The 20,953-nt window shown below is 42.8% G+C and overlaps 2 protein-coding genes across 4 annotated transcripts in view; one reads left to right on the top strand and one right to left on the bottom strand.

Moving 5' to 3' along the window:
* The window catches only part of LOC120038512 (short/branched chain specific acyl-CoA dehydrogenase, mitochondrial-like), a 30,571-nt gene extending 18,351 nt beyond the window's left edge, over positions 1 to 12,220 (bottom strand). For 2 of the 3 annotated variants that reach the window (XM_038984237.1, XM_038984238.1), the window contains exons 1-4: positions 12,118 to 12,220; positions 10,313 to 10,472; positions 6,936 to 7,036; positions 3,112 to 3,318 (exon numbers count right to left, since the gene is read on the bottom strand). In XM_038984237.1, the coding sequence (XP_038840165.1) occupies positions 3,112 to 3,318; positions 6,936 to 7,036; positions 10,313 to 10,472; positions 12,118 to 12,150 (501 nt within the window). In that variant the 5' untranslated portion in view covers positions 12,151 to 12,220. Of the gene's footprint in view, positions 1 to 3,111; positions 3,319 to 6,935; positions 7,037 to 10,312; positions 10,473 to 12,117 lie in introns of those variants that run through there. The other variant, XM_038984239.1, reaches the window with a different exon arrangement.
* A 55-nt stretch (positions 12,221 to 12,275) lies between these two features.
* On the top strand, positions 12,276 to 17,062 carry LOC120038511 (zinc finger protein Pegasus-like). The gene is made up of 4 exons (XM_038984236.1): positions 12,276 to 12,616; positions 14,024 to 14,204; positions 14,887 to 15,069; positions 15,702 to 17,062. The coding sequence occupies exons 2-4, from the start codon at positions 14,075 to 14,077 to the stop codon at positions 16,706 to 16,708; spliced, it is 1,320 nt and encodes a 439-aa protein (XP_038840164.1). The 5' UTR covers positions 12,276 to 12,616; positions 14,024 to 14,074; the 3' UTR covers positions 16,709 to 17,062.
* Positions 17,063 to 20,953: the final 3,891 nt, after the last annotated feature.

The following is a 20,953-nucleotide window of genomic DNA, read 5'->3' as shown; positions in this document are numbered from 1 at the left end:
CTCAGTTAAATTCAATCTCTTGCGTCTCTGCGCGGCATGGCGTTTCCTCTGCGCGGCTGTCCTGGAGGAAGCGCGCAATCAGTTAACGGGACATTGCCCTTGATTCATCTCCACATTTAGTTGTGTTACAGCCTGAATTCAAAACCGGATTTAAATGACTTTGTTTCCACCTCAACCATCTAAAAACGCATAAACTCTGATTTTTTTCTTCATATACCTACTTGTTCCCACCATCGGTTGAGACACAACGTGCTCTTGAATACAGGGTGGGTCATTTCAAATCATAGAAATATAAATTATAGAATGTACCCATCCTTCAGACCACTGCAATTTAGCTGGTACACCATTGACATTTAAATATTAACTTCTAATTACTACCCCAAATATGGCTGCCATTGAATGACAACTTTAAATGTTAATGTCTATTCTATTATGTATATTTCTATGATTTCAATAGGTTTCCAATGGAGGATTGGGATTGACAGTATAATTTAAAACTACAGATATTGGTACCATTTATCAGCCACAACATTAAACCCACCCTGTATTCAAGATCCTGCCGTGTCTCAACCAATGGTGGGGACAATATAAAAAAACCTCAGCTGTAAACTTTGGTCCAAGATACAACACGAAGAAGAAAAAACAGAGTGAAGAATGGAGCAGGTTTTCCTCTAGGATTTTGCTCTATTCCGTTTATTTTTTTTATCCTGAAAAACTCCCCAGTACTTAACGATTACAAGCATACCCATAACATGATGCAGCCACTATACATAACACTTTCTATTCCGGACAAAGTGAATTACTTTGCCACATTTTGTTCAGTATTACTTTAGTGCCTTGTTGCAAACAGGATGCATGTTTTGGAATATTTTTATTCTGTACAGGCTTCCTTCTTTTCACTCTGTCATTTAGGTTAGTATTGTGGAGTAACTACAATGTTGTTGATCCATCCTCAGTGTTCTCCTATCACAGCCATTTAACTCTTAACTATTTTAAAGTCACCATTGGCATCAAGGTGAAATCCCTGAGCGGTTTCCTTCCTCTACGGCATCTGAGTTAGTAAGGACGCCTGTATCTTTGTAGTGACTGGGTGTATTGATACACCATCCAAGGTGTAATTAATAACTTCACCATGCTCAAAGGGATATTCAATGTCTGCTTCTTTAATTTTGACCCATCTACCAACAGGTGCCCTTCTTTACGAGGCCTTGGAAAACCTCTGGTCTTTGTGATTGAATCTGTGTTTGAAATGCACCGCTTGACTGAGGGGACCTTAAGGATAATTGTATGTGTTGAGTACAGAGATGAGGAAGTCATTCAAAAAACATGTTAAAAAACACTATTATTGCACACAGAGGGAGTCCATGCAACTTATTATGTGACTTGTTAAAGCACATTTCTATTCCTGATCTTATGTCTTAAAAACATAGTTCCACTTTGACATTATGGGGTATTGTGGGTAGGCCAGTGACTCCCCCACAGAATCTAATGATGTAATGTAATAATGTAATCCATTTTAAATCAGGATGTGACAAAAACACAGTGTGTTTAGAAGGGAAGGGGTGTGAATATTTTCTGAAGGTGTTGTAGGTCTGTTAAATGTCTTGTGAACCAGTAGCTCCCTCTACTGGCTGTAATCAAGAGACGTTAGCTACATGATCAGAAGCTTTATTTAAACTTACTAGTACACCCTTAAATCAAAACACACACAGATACACACTACCCTTAAATCAAAACACACACAGATACACACTACCTCTCACTACCCTTAAATCAAAACACACACAGATACACACTACCTCTCACTACCCTTAAATCAAAACACACAGATACACACTACCCTTAAATCAAAACACACAGATACACACTACCTCTCACTACCCTTAAATCAAAACACAGATACACACTACCTCTCACTACCCTTAAATCAAAACACACAGATACACACTACCTCTCACTACCCTTAAATCAAAACACACACAGATACACACTACCTCTCACTACCCTTAAATCAAAACATATAGATACACACTACTTCTCACTACCCTTAAATCAAAACACACACAGATACACACTACCTCTCACTACCCTTAAATCAAAACACACAGATACACACTACCTCTCACTACCCTTCAATCAAAACACACAGATACACACTACCTCTCACTACCCTTAAATCAAAACGCACAGATACACACTACCTCTCACTACCCTTAAATCAAAACACACAGATACACACTACCCTTAAATCAAAACACACAGATACACACTACCTCTCACTACCCTTAAATCAAAACACACAGATACACACTACCTCTCACTACCCTTAAATCAAAACACACACTACCTCTCACTACCCTTAAATCAAAACACACAGATACACACTACCCTTAAATCAAAACACACAGATACACTACCTCACTACCCTTAAATCAAAACACACACAGATACACACTACCTCTCACTACCTTTAAATCAAAACACAGATACACACTACCTCTCACTACCCTTAAATCAAAACACACACAGATACACACTACCTCTCACTACCCTTAAATCAAAACACACACATACACACTACCTCTCACTACCCTTAAATCAAAACGCACAGATACACACTACCCTTAAATCAAAACACACAGATACACACTACCTCTCACTACCCTTAAATCAAAACAAACAGATACACACTACCTCTCACTACCCTTCAATCAAAACACACAGATACACACTACCTCTCACTACCCTTCAATCAAAACATATAGATACACACTACTTCTCACTACCCTTAAATCAAAACATATAGATACACACTACCCTTAAATCAAAACACAGATACACACTACCTCTCACTACCCTTCAATCAAAACATATAGATACACACTACCTCTCACTACCCTTCAATCAAAACATATAGATACACACTACCTCTCACTACCCTTAAATCAAAACATACAGATACACACTACCTCTCACTACCCTTAAATCAAAACACAGATACACACTACCTCTCACTACCCTTAAATCAAAACATATAGGCCACATTTTTCCTCTCGGCTAGAAACCTGTTTAATAAAAATCAATAGGACATGCAACCTGTTAGTCTCTCACCATGTCTGTTGACAGCCGGCTGAGATAGCGTTCTTTCTGGGCTGCGGTCCCCAGCTTGGTGAACAGTGTGTTGATGAGGGTGTTCTGGATGTCACACAGCACGGCCACGGAGGCGTCCACTTTGGCCAGCTCCTCAATGACCAGGATGGAGGAGAAGAACGTGGATCCGGTGCCTCCGTACTCTGGGTCGATCTCTATGCCCATCAGCTGGGAAGTGACAATGAATCATCTGACAAATTAAAATGGGGAATACACAGCTATATACACACACAACAGGGTAGTGTTTAGGACATACTTTAACGTGTTCTTTTTGACAACGGGGAGGTGTTCTTTTTGACAACAGGGCGGTGTTCTTTTTGACAACGGGGCAGTGTTCTTTGAGACAACGGGGCAGTGTTCTTTTTGACAACGGGGAAGTGTTCTTTTTGACAACGGGGAAGTGTTCTTTTTGACAACGGGGCGGTGTGTTCTTTTTGACAACGGGGCGGTGTGTTCTTTTTGACAACGGGGCGGTGTGTTCTTTTTGACAACGGGGCGGTGTGTTCTTTTTGACAACGGGGCGGTGTGTTCTTTTTGACAACGGGGCGGTGTGTTCTTTTTGACAACGGGGCGGTGTGTTCTTTTTGACAACGGGGCGGTGTGTTCTTTTTGACAACGGGGCGGTGTGTTCTTTTTGACAACGGGGCGGTGTGTTCTTTTTGACAACGGGGCGGTGTGTTCTTTTTGACAACGGGGCGGTGTGTTCTTTTTGACAACGGGGCGGTGTGTTCTTTTTGACAACGGGGCGGTGTGTTCTTTTTGACAACGGGGCGGTGTGTTCTTTTTGACAACGGGGCGGTGTGTTCTTTTTGACAACGGGGCGGTGTGTTCTTTTTGACAACGGGGCGGTGTGTTCTTTTTGACAACGGGGCGGTGTGTTCTTTTTGACAACGGGGCGGTGTGTTCTTTTTGACAACGGGGCGGTGTGTTCTTTTTGACAACGGGGCGGTGTGTTCTTTTTGACAACGGGGCGGTGTGTTCTTTTTGACAACGGGGCGGTGTGTTCTTTTTGACAACGGGGCGGTGTTCTTTTTGACAACGGGGCGGTGTTCTTTGAGACAACGGGGCGGTGTTCTTTGAGACAACGGAGCGGTGTTCTTTGAGACAACGGAGCGGTGTTCTTTGAGACAACGGAGCGGTGTTCTTTTTGACAACGGGGCGGTGTTCTTTTTGACAACGGGGCGGTGTTCTTTTTGACAACGGGGCGGTGTTCTTTTTGACAACGGGGCGGTGTTCTTTTTGACAACGGGGCGGTGTTCTTTTTGACAACGGGGCGGTGTTCTTTTTGACAACGGGGCGGTGTTCTTTTTGACAACGGGGCGGTGTTCTTTTTGACAACGGGGCGGTGTTCTTTTTGACAACGGGGCGGTGTTCTTTTTGACAACGGGGCGGTGTTCTTTTTGACAACGGGGCGGTGTTCTTTTTGACAACGGGGCGGTGTTCTTTTTGACAACGGGGCGGTGTTCTTTTTGACAACGGGGCGGTGTTCTTTTTGACAACGGGGCGGTGTTCTTTTTGACAACGGGGCGGTGTTCTTTTTGACAACGGGGCGGTGTTCTTTTTGACAACGGGGCGGTGTTCTTTTTGACAACGGGGCGGTGTTCTTTTTGACAACGGAGCGGTGTTCTTTTTGACAACGGAGCGGTGTTCTTTTTGACAACGGGGCGGTGTTCTTTTTGACAACGGGGCGGTGTTCTTTTTGACAACGGGGCGGTGTTCTTTTTGACAACGGAGCGGTGTTCTTTTTGACAACGGAGCGGTGTGTTCTTTTTGACAACGGGGCGGTGTGTTCTTTTTGACAACGGGGCGGTGTGTTCTTTTTGACAACGGGGAGGTGTGTTCTTTTTGACAACGGGGAGGTGTGTTCTTTTTGACAACAGGGAGGTGTGTTCTTTTTGACAACAGGGAGGTGTGTTCTTTTTGACAACAGGGAGGTGTGTTCTTTTTGACAACAGGGAGGTGTGTTCTTTTTGACAACAGGGAGGTGTGTTCTTTTTGACAACAGGGCGGTGTGTTCTTTTTGACAACAGGGCGGTGTGTTCTTTTTGACAACAGGGCGGTGTGTTCTTTTTGACAACAGGGCGGTGTGTTCTTTTTGACAACAGGGCGGTGTGTTCTTTTTGACAACAGGTCGGTGTTCTTTTTGACAACAGGTCGGTGTTCTTTTTGACAACAGGTCGGTGTTCTTTTTGACAACAGGTCGGTGTTCTTTTTGACAACGGGTCGGTGTTCTTTTTGACAACGGGTCGGTGTTCTTTTTGACAACGGGTCGGTGTTCTTTTTGACAACGGGTCGGTGTTCTTTTTGACAACGGGTCGGTGTTCTTTTTGACAACGGGTCGGTGTTCTTTTTGACAACGGGTCGGTGTTCTTTTTGACAACGGGTCGGTGTTCTTTTTGACAACGGGTCGGTGTTCTTTTTGACAACGGGTCGGTGTTCTTTTTGACAACGGGTCGGTGTTCTTTTTGACAACGGGGCGGTGTTCTTTTTGACAACGGGGCGGTGTTCTTTTTGACAACGGGGCGGTGTTCTTTTTGACAACGGGGCGGCGTTCTTTTTGACAACGGGGCGGTGTTCTTTTTGACAACGGGGCGGTGTGTTCTTTTTGACAACAGGGAGGTGTGTTCTTTTTGACAACAGGGAGGTGTGTTCTTTTTGACAACAGGGAGGTGTGTTCTTTTTGACAACAGGGAGGTGTGTTCTTTTTGACAACAGGTCGGTGTGTTCTTTTTGACAACAGGTCGGTGTGTTCTTTTTGACAACAGGGCGGTGTTCTTTTTGACAACAGGGCGGTGTTCTTTTTGACAACAGGGCGGTGTTCTTTTTGACAACAGGGCGGTGTTCTTTTTGACAACAGGGCGGTGTTCTTTTTGACAACCGGGTAATAATTTTCAGGACATATGTCCAGGTAGTCTCTCCCCGTTTTAGTCCATTTTCTTCTGTTGTCTAATGAACATGACGGAGGTAGGTTAGAGTATATTTATTCCACGGTAACAGAATTATGCTGGGACTTCCAAATGTTACCAAGCAAAAAACATTTACTTAAAAGTTTAACAAACCAACTCCATGCACAAGGACAAATTTTAACAATTTCAAATTAACATTTTACAAAAAATACATTCACTGGAAGAACTGAGTCGATGTAAACTTTGGTAAAACATTTTCAGTAAAATCTCCCTCAGTTCTTTTATGTGAGAACGCTTTACAAAAACTCAAAATATACACTGAGTGTACAAAACATTAGGAACACCTTTCTAATATTGAGTTGCACCCCCTTCTGCCCTCAGAACAGACTCAATTCAATTACCAATTTGGTAACAGAATTACACGTATTAAATCACTTAATAATTCATAAACAAAATGTATATTAGTAAAAACACTAACTAAATTGGTAGGTCTACCTTTACTTGTTATTTCTGTAAACATTCATTATCCTCATGAAGAGAGAATTTAAAATATCTTAAGACACAGTGGGGTCCGATATGATTGAAACCCTTGATAAAGATGAGCGACAATGACTGTAGAAAATAAATTCAAAAACACTATGCTAAAAAAAAAAGTGTCAATTATATTATTTTCTACTAATAGAAAATGCAATTTTGTTTAACTAGCAATAGTTTATTATTATTTTATTTTTTTAAAGGTAGGGGTCAAAATGACCTCACCTTGAGAGGATAACTGCACTTAGCTTTAAATTTTACCCCCACTTCAAGTTGGTTCTAATGGGTCTTTTTACATGGAAATGCCCCTAATGACCATAGGATGTAAAGAAGAGAAGCACATACCCCCTGTTCAAAGAGGGACTTTATCACTTCCGCGTCCATATGAGAGTTTTCGTCCATCTTCGACACAAACGGGGCAAGACGCTCGTGTGCAAACTTGTTCACTGTTCAAATGTGGGACGGTAAAACGAAACGCAATGTGACTTGATTAACTGAACTTACATAAAACCAAATTCATGACAAATCAGACCAATCCATAGCATGATCCAGTCTGTTTATTAAATCTAATTGGTTGGTTTAAGTGCTATATATCACACACACACACACAATACAAGTCAAAAGTTTGGACACACCTACTCATTCCAGGATTTTTTCCCCCTACATTGTAGAATAATAGGGAAGACATCAAAACTATGAAATAACACAAAATATATTTGAGATTCTTCAAAGTAGCCACCCTTTGCCTTGATGACATCTTTGCACACACTTGGCATTCTCTCAACCAGCTTGATGAGGTAGTCACCTGGAATGCATTTCAATTAACAGGTGTGCCTTGTTAAAAGTTCATTTGTGGAATTTCTTTCCTTCTTAATAAGTTTGGGCCAATCAGTTGTATTGTGACAAGGTAGGGGTGGTATACAGAAGATATCCCTATTTGGTAAAAGACCAAGTCCATATTATGGCAAGAACAGCTCAAATAAGCAAAGATAAATGACAGCCCATCATTACTTTAAGACATGAAGGTCAGTCAATCTGGAAAATGTCAAGAACTTTGAATGTTTCTTCAACTGCAGTCGCAAAAACCCCTAAGCGCTATGATGAAACTGGCTATCATGAGGACAGCAACAGGAATGGAAGACCCAGAGTCACCTCTGACTCTGGGTCAGAGGATAATTTCATTAGAGTTAACTGCACCTCAGATTGCAGCCCAAATAAATGCTTCAGAATTCAAGTAACAGACACATCTCAACATCAACTGTTCAGAGAAGACTGCGTGAATCAGGCCTTCATTGCCAAATTGCTGCAAAAAAAACACTGAAGGACACCAATAAGAAGAGACTTGCTTGGGCCAAGAAACACGAGCAATGGACATTAGACTGGTGGAAATCTGTCCATTGGTCTGGTGAGTGCAAACTTAAGATTTTTGGTTCCAACCGCCGTGTCTTTTTGAGACGCAGAGTAGGTGAACGGATTGTCTCAGTATGTGTGGTTCCACCCTTGAGGCATGGAGGAGGTGTTATGGTGTGGGGTGCTGGTGACACTGTCTATGATTTATTTAGAATTCAAGGCAGTCTTAACCAGCATGGCTACCAGTGATACGCCATCCCATCTGGTTTGGGCTTAGTGGGACTATCATTTGTTTTTCAACAGGACAATGACCCAACACACCTCTACGCAGCGTAAGAGCTATTTGACCATCAGATGACCTGTTCTCCACAATCACCCGACCTCAACCCAATTGAGATGGTTTGGGATGAGTTGGACCGCAGAGTGAAGGAAAAGTAGCCAACAAGTAGTCAGCATTGGTAGGAACTCCTTCAAGACTGTTGGAAAAGCATTCCTCGTGAAGCTGGTTGAGAGAACGCCAAGAGTGTGTAGAGCTGTCAAGGCAAAGGGTTGATACTTTGAAGAATGTAAAATATAACACAATTTGATTTGTTTAACACTTTTTTTGCTTACTACAAGATTCCATATGTGTTATTTCATAGTTTTGATGTCTTCACTATTATTCTACAATGTAGAAAATAGTAAAAATAAAGAAAAACCCTTGAATGAGTAGGTGTCCAAACATTTGACTGGTACTGTGTTATATATATATACACTGCTCAAAAAAATAAAGGGAACACTTAAACAACACAATGTAACTCCAAGTCAATCACACTTCTGTGAAATCAAACTGTCCACTTAGGAAGCAACACTGATTGACAATAAATTGCACATGCTGTTGTGCAAATGGAATAGACAAAAGGTGGAAATTATAGGCAATTAGCAAGACACCCCCAATAAAGGAGTGATTCTGCAGGTGGTGACCACAGACCACTTCTCAGTTCCTATGCTTCCTGGCTGATGTTTTGGTCACTTTTGAATGCTGGCGGTGCTCTCACTCTAGTGGTAACATGAGACGGAGTCTACAACCCACACAAGTGGCTCAGGTAGTGCAGCTCATCCAGGATGGCACATCAATGCGAGCTGTGGCAAGAAGGTTTGCTGTGTCTGTCAGCGTAGTGTCCAGCGCATGGAGGCGGTACCAGGAGACAGGCCAGTACATCAGGAGACGTGGAGGAGGCCGTAGGAGGGCAACAACCCAGCAGCAGGACCGCTACCTCCGCCTTTGTGCAAGGAGTAGCACTGCCAGAGCCCTGCAAAATGACCTCCAGCAGGCCACAAATGTGCATGTGTCAGCATATGGTCTCACAAGGGCTCTGAGGGTCTCATCTCGGTACCTAATGGCAGTCAGATTACCTCTGGCGAGCACATGGAGGGCTGTGCGGCCCCACAAAGAAATGCCATCCCACACCATGACTGACCCACCGCCAAACCGGTCATGCTGGAGGATGTTGCAGGCAGCAGAACGTTCTCCACGGCGTCTCCAGACTCTGTCACGTCTGTCACATGTGCTCATGTGCTCAGTGTGAACCTGCTTTCATCTGTGAAGAGCACAGGGCGCCAGTGGCGAATTTGCCAATCTTGGTGTTCTCTGGCAAATGCCAAACGTCCTGCACGGTGTTGGGCTGTAAGCACAACCCCCACCTGTGGACGTCGGGCCCTCATACCACCCTCATGGAGTCTGTTTCTGACCGTTTGAGCAGACACATGCACATTTGTGGCCTGCTGGAGGTCATTTTGCAGGGCTCTGGCAGTGCTCCTCCTTGCACAAAGGCGGAGGTAGCGGTCCTGCTGCTGGGTTGTTGCCCTCCTACGGCCTCCTCCACGTCTCCTGATGTACTGGCCTGTCTCCTGGTACCGCCTCCATGCGCTGGACACTACGCTGACAGACACAGCAAACCTTCTTGCCACAGCTCGCATTGATGTGCCATCCTGGATGAGCTGCACTACCTGAGCCACTTGTGTGGGTTGTAGACTCCGGCTCATGTTACCACTAGAGTGAGAGCACCGCCAGCATTCAAAAGTGACCAAAACATCAGCCAGGAAGCATAGGAACTGAGAAGTGGTCTGTGGTCACCACCTGCAGAATCACTCCTTTATTGAGGGTGTCTTGCTAATTGCCTATAATTTACACCTTTTGTCTATTCCATTTGCACAACAGCATGTGAAATGTATTGTCAATCAGTGTTGCTTCCTAAGTGGACAGTTTGATTTCACAGAAGTGTGATTGACTTGGAGTTACATTGTGTTGTTTAAGTGTTCCCTTTATTTTTTTGAGCAGTGTATATCCTTTGTTGCTCTGCCTAGTGTATATCCTGCATGCTGTAACTCACCAGCATCCCTCATCATCCCCTCCTCCTCAGAGTATGTCTGTAGTGGAGGGTAGGAGACCCCCAGAGCAGCAGCCTGCTCTGCAGACACGTCTGGTTGGGTGGATCTGTTCCGCAGACCATGCTGGCACACACTCCATGGTCGGGACACCTGCCTACCAACCTGAAATTACACAGTTACATTTTCGCTGATGGATGACATGATACAACTTGAGTGTTTACACAAAATGTTGCCACTCTACTCAATCCGGGGCGGCAGCTAGCCTAGTGGTTAGAGCGTTGGACTTGTAACCGAAAGGTTGCAAGATCGAATCCCCGAGCTGACAAGGTAAAAACCTGTCGTTCTGCCCCTGAACAAGGCAGTTAACCCACTGTTCCTAGGCCGTCATTGTAAATAAGAATTTGTTCTTAACTGACTTGCCTAGTTAAATAAAGGTTTTTAAAAGATTGGCCTGGCTACCCAAACTCCTAGTTGGGGCCATTTGAATTCAATCACTTTTTTAACTGCACCCCTTTTGAATTGAACGAAACCTTCCATACATATTTGCCCATCGTAGAAGTGCTCAGAAAGGGACTTTTTGGACATGAATGCCAAAACATCCAAGCGAAATGTGACCTATTTTGCATACCCCACCATACCATGAGACATCCATCACTGGAAAAAAATAAACAGTTGAGTTTGATTTTATAAGATAATGTTGCCTCAACCAACCACAAGTAGGCCTACAACAGATGCCAATATAGTTGGAGGTCCAGACATCAGAGAACATTGACTTCAATGGGAATATCTGTTGTTTTAAATGATACTGTCAACCCTCCATAGGAAACCTATTGACATCATAGAAATACTGGAATAGACGTCACCATTTAAGTGGCCATTCAACGGTGGGTGGACCGGCAGCCATATTTGTGGTAGTAATTAGAAGAAAATATTTCAATTACATTTTCAATTTCAGTGGTGTACCAGCTAAATTGCAGTGGTCTGAAGGGATAGGTATATTCTATAATTTATATGATTGAAATGACACCCACCCTGTATTCAAGAGCATGTTGTGTCTCAACTGATGGTGGGCACAAGTAGGGCTACAATATATGTGAATTTGGAGAGAAAAAACATTGTAGTTTATGCGGTTTTAGATAATTGACGTTAAACGGTTAACAAAATGTCAATTTTTTATTAAAAAACGTATTTTTTAAAAGAAATTATCAAATAGTTTGACAACCCTGTTTGTAAGCTTTTATGATATCAAACTCAACCGTTGATTTGTTTCCAGTAATGAAGACACGGATGTCTCATGGTATGGTGGGGAATGCAAAATAGGTCAACTTTGAGCACCTTTAGCTCTTGAATGTTTTGGCACTCTGGTAAAAAACAAGAGTCACTTTCTGAGCGCTTCTAAAATGGGCAAATAGTGTACGTAGCTAGCGACAACAGAGCAGTGGAACAATTACGTTTGAGTCGTCAGGCAACAAAAATATATCCATACTCCAGCATGAGTGAATATGAGAGAGTGGTGGCTATAACGTTATACGGCAAGATAACAGCAGTGACAGGCAGGACATTTCTTCAAGAGTAACTTGCGGTGTAACTGACGGAGGCAGTAGCTAACTAACTATGTCATTTTAATTAGCATGCAGCTAGCTAGCCAACGCGTTATGTGATAGCAGGTTATGCAATGGGGTAATATAAAGTTACAAAAAACACTGGCTAAGTTCGTATTTCTAAATAAGTATGACTACACAAAGACAACATATCATAAAACAACAATGTGAACGAAGAAACCGCTTTTGCATTACATTCGTCTCACCTTTGAGAAGCACCTGATCAAGGGCGAAGCCATGTTTTCTCTTGTTTACATCTGAGTGTGTTCACTTTTCTATTGACGGGGTGAAACAGCGACCATGGAACAGTTTCGCGTCTTCACTTGGCAAAACGTATCAGCTTTTACTCATGTCTTAAATTTTATATACGCAGGGCATCTTTAATCAAATAAACATGTTCCTCTAGGCAAACACCTTCTCTTTTTCTGCTGTTGTATTTCCAACTAGTAGCTTTCACTGACAGCCAGCTATGTGCTTCTGAAATGGGAGTCATTTTAGTGTTGCATAGCTACTATAACACATAGCTCCCTCTCTTTTGTTTTTAGCACAACCAGCTAACATTAACTTGTCATCACACATTTTGATTGTCTAGATAGTGTTTTGAAATGTCCATCTTGACATCGGTCTTAGAATTAACATAAGAACGGATGGGAACGCGTCAATTATCGCATATATTTTAACGGTGCTGTGATTGACGACCAGCTGGTAAGTAAAATGGCTAGCGTACATTACTAACGTTAAACAAGCTAACGTTAGCGAGCAACGCCGGTAGTAGTGAAGTGATGGGCTGTGTATCAACTGCCTACATGTCATGTTGCCACTGTTATGAGATGTTTTTTGGTGACAACATACTTATTATCGTCGTGACTGACTGTCCACATAATGGTTCATGGTTATGGCTTTGATCATGACTCTCAGTTCCATTACATTTAAAGAGTCATTGGATGAAGGCGTTTTCTGTAAGGCGAGTTTTATTATTAATAAGAGCCGCGACGGTCGGCGTGAACATTAACGGCATAGCTTGCTGTACGGTTTTGGAAGCATAATAACCGTATCTTTCATATCGGGCGAAAAAATAAATAAGTTGTTAAACTGACACGCCTTTATTGGGTTAGATTCCCACACGCCCATATTTACACGTTACTGCATCTAAACCTGTGTGTAAACGGAAGACAGATTCCACAAACTGTTTTCACTGAAAAATACTGTCAGCTGCAACGGTTAAAACAGTGTTCACTACATTAAATGTGTATTTTGCATTTGTAAAATTATTTGGTTGTGATATCAAAGTAGAGCGATTTATGTTTCAAGAACCGTACCGCAATCGATTCACCTTTAGAACCGGACCGCAATCGATTCACCTTTAGAACTGGACCGCAATCGATTCACCTTTAGAACCGGACCGCAATCGATTCACGTTTAGATGGGAGTATTTGGCTGTTTTGGCTTCCAGAGACAATTCGCCCTTAAACAGAACATGTAAATTCTTTGGACTAAGGAGTAACATTAGGCTCATTTAGTCCAATATCGGGCTATAGGTTATGGCATACATGCAATGGTATTGTAACAATATGATTATCATGGAACGAACTGCAAAAAATCTCTGAAGCTGGAGACTCATATCTCCCTCACTAGTTTTAAGCACCAGCTGTCAGAGCAGCTCACAGATCACTGCACCTGTACATAGCCCATCTGTAAACAGCCCATCCAATCTACCTCATCCCCATACTGTATTTATTTATCTTGCTCCTTTGCACCCCAGTATCTCTACTTGCACATTCATCTTCTGCACATCTATCACTCCAGTGTTTAATTGCTACATTGTAATTACTTCGCCACCATGGCCTATTTATTGCCTTACCTCTCTTATCCTACCTCATTTGCACACACTGTATATAGATTTTTCTACTGTATTATTGACTGTTTGTTTATTCCATGTGTAACTCTGTGTTGTTGTTTGTGTCGCACTGCTTTGCTTTATCTTGGCCAGGTCGCAGTTGTAGATGAGAACTTGTTCTCACCTGGCCTACCTGGTTAAATAAAAGGTGAAATAAAAATAAATGTGGTTCATTATGTTTAACCATCAATTATTATTATTGCCTTATCTTACAGGTTTGGGGGGGGAGTGATCAGAAGTCATCACAATACACCCCATCTTGCCAAATGGATGATGATCTAAAACCTCTGGATTTCATAAAGGACTTTCAAGAGTACCTGACACAGCAAACACACCATGTCAACATGATCTCAGGCTCTGTCGGCGGGGAAATGGAGCCCGACCACCTCCAAGCTGGTGAGAATGTTATGAACACTATCTATCTATATATATATATATAATATCTATCTACTATTATATAAAACAATCATAGTCATTGACTTTAACTTGATGTGTATATTTTTAAATCGCCCCAAAATCGCACCCCAAAAAATATTTATATTTTTAAATCGCCCCAAAATAAGCCATATCCCTAATTTGTCTTTGGGAAGTTAAACCAGTGGAACAGGGCCCAGCGCTACGGGGAATAACCTAATAAGTCTGTTTGAACGATTTTTTGGTAATGTTTTTGTTTTTATTTTTATTTTGTGGCGATTGGCCGTCATCCAAAAGGGGTCCTCTGCAGGAGCAATGAGTGGTTCTTCTGTTTAGATCCATATTGTGGAGATATTGACTGAACAAAGATGACCCTAATGCATCTCAAGTCATCCTCTCGTATCTTTCAAGCACCAGACAAAAACAGGCCCCACAAATGGTTTCTGACTAGATTGTCTGCCAGAATAAAAGAAAAATCACCGGGAAATAGATCGATGTAAAATGTGATTTTACAAATCCTGCTTCCAGATAAGTTCTAGATGTGATTCGGCTTTTTGTGTGTCTGTGAGGTCGGGTATTGTTTAGAGGTATCCATTTCCCGGTGGAAAAAAAATTGACTGTAAAGTATCTATTTAATTCTATGTCTTGTCGTCTCCTCTCCCAGTAGCAGCAGCTATCCCAGAGAGTGATCATCAGAATGGATCAGTGGAAGTCTCTCTGGACGACAACTCTGGGCTGCTGGTGGACGGCTTCCAGAGGACCTTCGACGGCAAGCTCAAGTGTAGCTACTGCAGCTACGCCAGTAAAGGCACCGCTCGCCTGATAGAGCACATCAGGATTCACACAGGTAAAATGGACCAGCCCATCTGGCATTTGCCCAACATGCCAGATGGCCAGTCCGCCCCTGGCATAGGTTAAGTCCTGAGATTACAGACTAGTACTAAAACACTTGAAGTAGGCATTCTAGAGTTAAGTCAACAAGTTACTATATCATTGTGTTTACTTGATAGCTACCTACACAAATAGCTAGCTAGAACACAGTGTTAATAAGATTTTTTTTTTTTTAAAGCAATACAAAATAAGTATCATAACAAAAAAGTCTGAAATCACAAATGCTCATATTCCTGCCATCTTTCTGAGCGATACAAAATTAATCTGTACAGGCGCGGTCTGGATGAAAGGCTCTGTGTGTGTGTCAATAAATTATCAAACCAGTTGAAGATAACTGTTGTTTGGTTTTAGCTAGCTATGCACTAACTCGTTAGTCAGCCACAGTCCTGTACCGTTAGTGACAATAACAAAACACTTTTGTGCAACGTTAAAAAAAGGTACGTCTGAAATGTCAAGTCCAACCTGTCCATGTAGTTAAGATCTTATCTTTTTTTACTTGTATTTATATTGTGTGACATGACATTTTAATGGATGTTGGATTTGTGCCAAGATGTTGAAATAAACCTAAACCTCTTTGTTGACTAACAGGAGAGAAGCCCCACCGCTGCCAGCTGTGCCCCTTCGCCTCTGCCTACGAGCGCCACCTTGAGGCCCACATGCGCTCCCACACGGGAGAGAAGCCCTACAAGTGTGACCTCTGCTCCTTCCGTTGCAGCGACCGCAGCAACCTGTCCCACCACCGCCGGCGCCGCCACAAGCTTTTACCCATGAAGGGGGCGGAGCTGCCCGCCTTCCTCTCCAACAAGAAGATGCTGAACGTCCTACAGAAGAAGAGTGGCAGCTCCCTGGGCCTGGGAGGCTACAGCAGACACCTCCTCATCAACCTCAGCCCTCCCTCCATGGTGGTGGGGAAACCAGACTACCTGAACCATGAGGTGTACGAGAGCGATGTGAAGGACCATGGGACTAGAGGAGGTGCCAGCAGGGATGTCAACAGTGACATGGTGGTGGACAACAATCCACTGAACCAGCTGTCTACGCTGGCAGGCCAGTTGTCCAACCTCCCCCCAGTGGACCAGACCCCCGTGTCTCCTGACAGACTGTCCTGTAACGACGTCAAGCCGTTCCTCATCCAGCAGGCCTCTGGTGCACCGATTGCAGTGTCAGTATCTTTGTCCGCCAGTCAAAGTGGTGCCCACCACCACCACTACCACCACCACCACCACCAAACCTCCTCCCCAACCAGCCCCGAGGACCTCCAACCCCCTGCAGGCCACAGCAGGAACTACAGCCCCAGCCCAGTGAACCCAGAACCTAGCAGTGAGCACAGTGCACACACACGTACCAGCTCAGCTAGCATTAGTAACAGCCAGCCCAGTACCCCTGCCCTGCCCGGTAGCACACCGGACCCAGACCCACAGATGCTACACAGCTGCCAGCACTGCGACACCTACTTCTCTGACAACATCATGTATACCATTCACATGGGTTGCCACGGCTACGAGAACCCCTTCCGGTGTAATATCTGCGGCTGTAAGTGCAGGAACAAGTATGACTTTGCCTGCCACTTCGCTCGCGGGCAGCACACGCAGTGACTGACTTCCGCAGCGACCGAGATGAATTTGAACGATGTTTGGCGTCTCACAGAGCACATTAACTTTATTCCGTGTTTATGATAATCAGGGATCAGAGCGATTCTGATCTATATTTTATTGTATCATTTTTTTAAATTAATGATATAACTTAGAGAGTGAGTGTTACTTTGAAATGAGGAATTGATGCTTCTATAAATGGGAAAGTAATCTGGAGGTTGGAGACATTTATCACGTGTCCTCCTCGGTGCCGTCTGAGAATTTAAAGGAAGTCACTTCTTATCATTTAAAAAATAAATGTCAAATGTTATTTAACTAGGCAAATCAGTTAAGAACAAATTCTTATTTACAATGACGGCCTGCCCCCGTCCACACCTTGACGACGCTGGGCCAATTGTGTGCCGACTCCCAATCACGGCCGGATGTGATACAGCCTGGATTCGAACCAGGGACTGTTGTGACGCCTCTTGCACTGAGATGCAGTGCCTTAGACCGCTGCGCCACACGAGAGCCGACTCCGAAGTAGTTACATAAATATTGGTGATATGACATGCGAGTGACAAAACGTATAGTTTACATAGCGATTAGCAAGGTATCTGGTTGCTGTGGCTAGAGTTTAAACAGGATTGACCTTGCCTTATTTCTTATGTATTTATTTCACCTTTATTTAACCAGGTAGGCCAGTTGAGAACAAGTTCTCATTTACAACTGGGACCTGGCCAAGATAAAGCAAAGCAGTGCGACACAAACAACAACACAGAGTTACACATGGAATAAACAAACATACAGTCAATAATACAGTAGAAAAAAGTCTATATACAGTGTGTGCAAATGACGTGAGGAGGTAAGGCATGAACATGTCCATTGGTCCAAATAGGTCGCTCCACATCGACAAACAGACATGCTTTATTATACATGGTGTATAGTAGTGTCTCACTTTATTGTGAGTGTAAAACTTCACATTATATCAACGGCTTGAAGTGAATGAGATCTGTGCATATTGATGCTTCGGCTTAGACATTATTTCACTCTATATCTTACTCTGCTCTGTTCCACATTCCGATTGATTCCACGTGTTCTCTGTTCCACATTCAGATTGATCCCATGTGTTCTCTGTTCCACATTCAGATTGATTCCATGTGTTCTCTGTTCCACATTCAGATTGATTCCATGTGTTCTCTGTTCCACATTCAGATTGATTCCATGTGTTCTCTGTTCCACATTCCGGTTGATTCCATATGTTCTCTGTTCCACATTCAGATTGATTCCATGTGTTCTCTGTTCCACATTCCGATTGATTCCATGTGTTCTCTGTTCCACATTCAGATTGATTCCATGTGTTCTCTGTTCCACATTCCGATTGATTCCACGTGTTCTCTGTTCCACATTCAGATTGATCCCATGTGTTCTCTGTTCCACATTCAGATTGATTCCATGTGTTCTCTGTTCCACATTCAGATTGATTCCATGTGTTCTCTGTTCCACATTCAGATTGATTCCATGTGTTCTCTGTTCCACATTCCGGTTGATTCCATATGTTCTCTGTTCCACATTCAGATTGATTCCATGTGTTCTCTGTTCCACATTCCGATTGATTCCATGTGTTCTCTGTTCCACATTCAGATTGATTCCACGTGTTCTCTGTTCCACATTCAGATTGATTCCATGTGTTCTCTGTTCCACATTCAGATTGATTCCACGTGTTCTCTGTTCCACATTCAGATTGATTCCACGTGTTCTCTGTTCCACATTCAGATTGATTCCACGTGTTCTCTGTTCCACATTCAGATTGATTCCATGTGTTCTCTGTTCCACTTTCAGATTGATTCCATGTGTTCTCTGTTCCACATTCAGATTGATTCCACGTGTTCTCTGTTCCACATTCAGATTGATTCCATGTGTTCTCTGTTCCACTTTCAGATTGATTCCACGTGTTCTCTGTTCCACATTCAGATTGATTCCACGTGTTCTCTGTTCCACATTCAGATTGATTCCATGTGTTCTCTGTTCCACATTCCGGTTGATTCCATGTGTTCTCTGTTCCACATTCAGATTGATTCCACGTGTTCTCTGTTCCACATTCAGATTGATTCCATGTGTTCTCTGTTCCACATTCAGATTGATTCCATGTGTTCTCTGTTCCACATTCAGATTGATTCCATGTGTTCTCTGTTCCACATTCAGATTGATTCCATGTGTTCTCTGTTCCACATTCAGATTGATTCCACGTGTTCTCTGTTCCACATTCAGATTGATTCCATGTGTTCTCTGTTCCACATTCAGATTGATTCCATGTGTTCTCTGTTCCACATTCCGGTTGATTCCATGTGTCCTCTGTTCCACATTCAGATTGATTCCATGTGTTCTCTGTTCCACATTCAGATTGATTCCATGTGTTCTCTGTTCCACATTCAGATTGATTCCACGTGTTCTCTGTTCCACATTCAGATTGATTCCACGTGTTCTCTGTTCCACATTCAGATTGATTCCATGTGTTCTCTGTTCCACATTCAGATTGATTCCATGTGTTCTCTGTTCCACATTCCGATTGATTCCATGTGTTCTCTGTTCCTCATTCAGATTGATTCCATGTGTTCTCTGTTCCACATTCCGATTGATTCCATGTGTTCTCTGTTCCACATTCAGATTGATTCCATGTGTTCTCTGTTCCACATTCAGATTGATTCCATGTGTTCTCTGTTCCACATTCCGATTGATTCCATGTGTTCTCTGTTCCACATTCAGATTGATTCCATGTGTTCTCTGTTCCACATTCAGATTGATTCCATGTGTTCTCTGTTCCACATTCCGGTTGATTCCATGTGTTCTCTGTTCCACATTCCGGTTGATTCCATGTGTTCTCTGTTGCTGCCAATCACGTCCCGTCTTACCTTCAGCCAGCCTTACTGATCTATAATAGCTGGTGCTCTTTAGCTAATACCTCCTGAATTAACAATGATCTGTAGCTTAAATGCAATTTGCGTTTGAGACAAATCATTCGGACTTGGATAAATCGTACTCGATCAAAAGGCCAAAAGTATTCTTCTGAACCTTTTTTTAAAAGAGTATTTCAAAGGATCACATAACAGTTGTAGCAGTGTTGGAAACGATTGTGGTCCATACAGACAGTAACGTAACACTACCCCCTTCCTGAGTATTGAAACGATTGTGGTCCATACAGACAGTAACGTAACACTACCCCCTTCCTGAGTATTGAAATGATTTGCACAGATCAAGTGACAGCCTGGAGTTTGTTTTTCATATTGTATGTGAAAAAGGATTTCCTGTATGTTTTCTGGAAACATAGACATCCAGATTGATGTAGCAGTGTCTGATTGGTCCCCTGTCTTGGAGTTATGTTTTCTATGCAGTGATCTAGGATGTGTAGGATTGTCTCCCAATCAATGATCTATCTTGGACTATGGAGAAAGTAATGTTATCATATGAAATACCACAGGGTAGAAATATGTAGATTCTGATTTACACTGAACAAAAATATACATTTAAAATGCCACATTTTAAAAGATTTAAAGAGTTACAGTTCATATAAGGAAATCAGTCAATTTAAATAAATTCATTAGGCCCTAATCTATGGATTTCACATGACTGGGAATACAGATACCTTAACAAACAGGGGAGTGGATCAGAAAACCAGTCAGTATCTGGTGTGACCACCATTTGCCTCATGCTGTGCAACACATCTCCTTCACATAGAGTTGATCAGGCTGTTGATTGTGGCCTGTGGAATGTTGTCCAACTCCTCTTCAATGGCTGTGTGAAGTTACTGGATATTGGCGGGAACTGGAACCACGCTGTCGTACACGTCGATCCAGAGCATCCCAAACATGCTCAATTAAGTGACATGTCTGGGGAGTATTCAGGCCATAGAAGAACTGGGACATTTTCAGCTTCCAGGAATTATGTACAGATCCTTGTGACATGGGGCCGTGTAATATCATGCTGAAACATGAGGTGATGGCGGTGGATGAACGGCACGACAACGGGCCTCAGGATCTCTTCACGGTATCTCTGTATTCAAATTGCCATCCATAAAATTAAATTGTGTTCATTGTCCGTAACTTATGCCTGCCCATACCATAACACCACCACCACCATGGGGCACTCTGTTCACAACGTTGACACCAGCAAACCGCTCGCCCATGTGACTCCATTCACACGGTCTGCCATCTACCCGGCACAGTTGAAACCCGGGATTCATCCGTGAAGAGCACACTTCTCCAGCGTGCC

Source organism: Salvelinus namaycush, unplaced genomic scaffold, assembly GCF_016432855.1.
Source record: "Salvelinus namaycush isolate Seneca unplaced genomic scaffold, SaNama_1.0 Scaffold223, whole genome shotgun sequence".
NCBI classification, from domain to species: domain Eukaryota; kingdom Metazoa; phylum Chordata; class Actinopteri; order Salmoniformes; family Salmonidae; genus Salvelinus; species Salvelinus namaycush.
Note: the sequence above shows the minus strand (reverse complement) of the source record. Positions and strands in the feature narration are given on the sequence as shown.

Coding starts and splice junctions, on each gene's coding strand:
- LOC120038511 (XM_038984236.1), top strand. CDS start 14,075: ATGGATGATGATCTAAAACCTCTGGATTTCATAAAGGACTTTCAAGAG. Junction 14,205..14,886: donor GCCCGACCACCTCCAAGCTG/GTGAGAATGTTA, acceptor CTCCTCTCCCAG/TAGCAGCAGCTATCCCAGAG. Junction 15,070..15,701: donor GCACATCAGGATTCACACAG/GTAAAATGGACC, acceptor GTTGACTAACAG/GAGAGAAGCCCCACCGCTGC.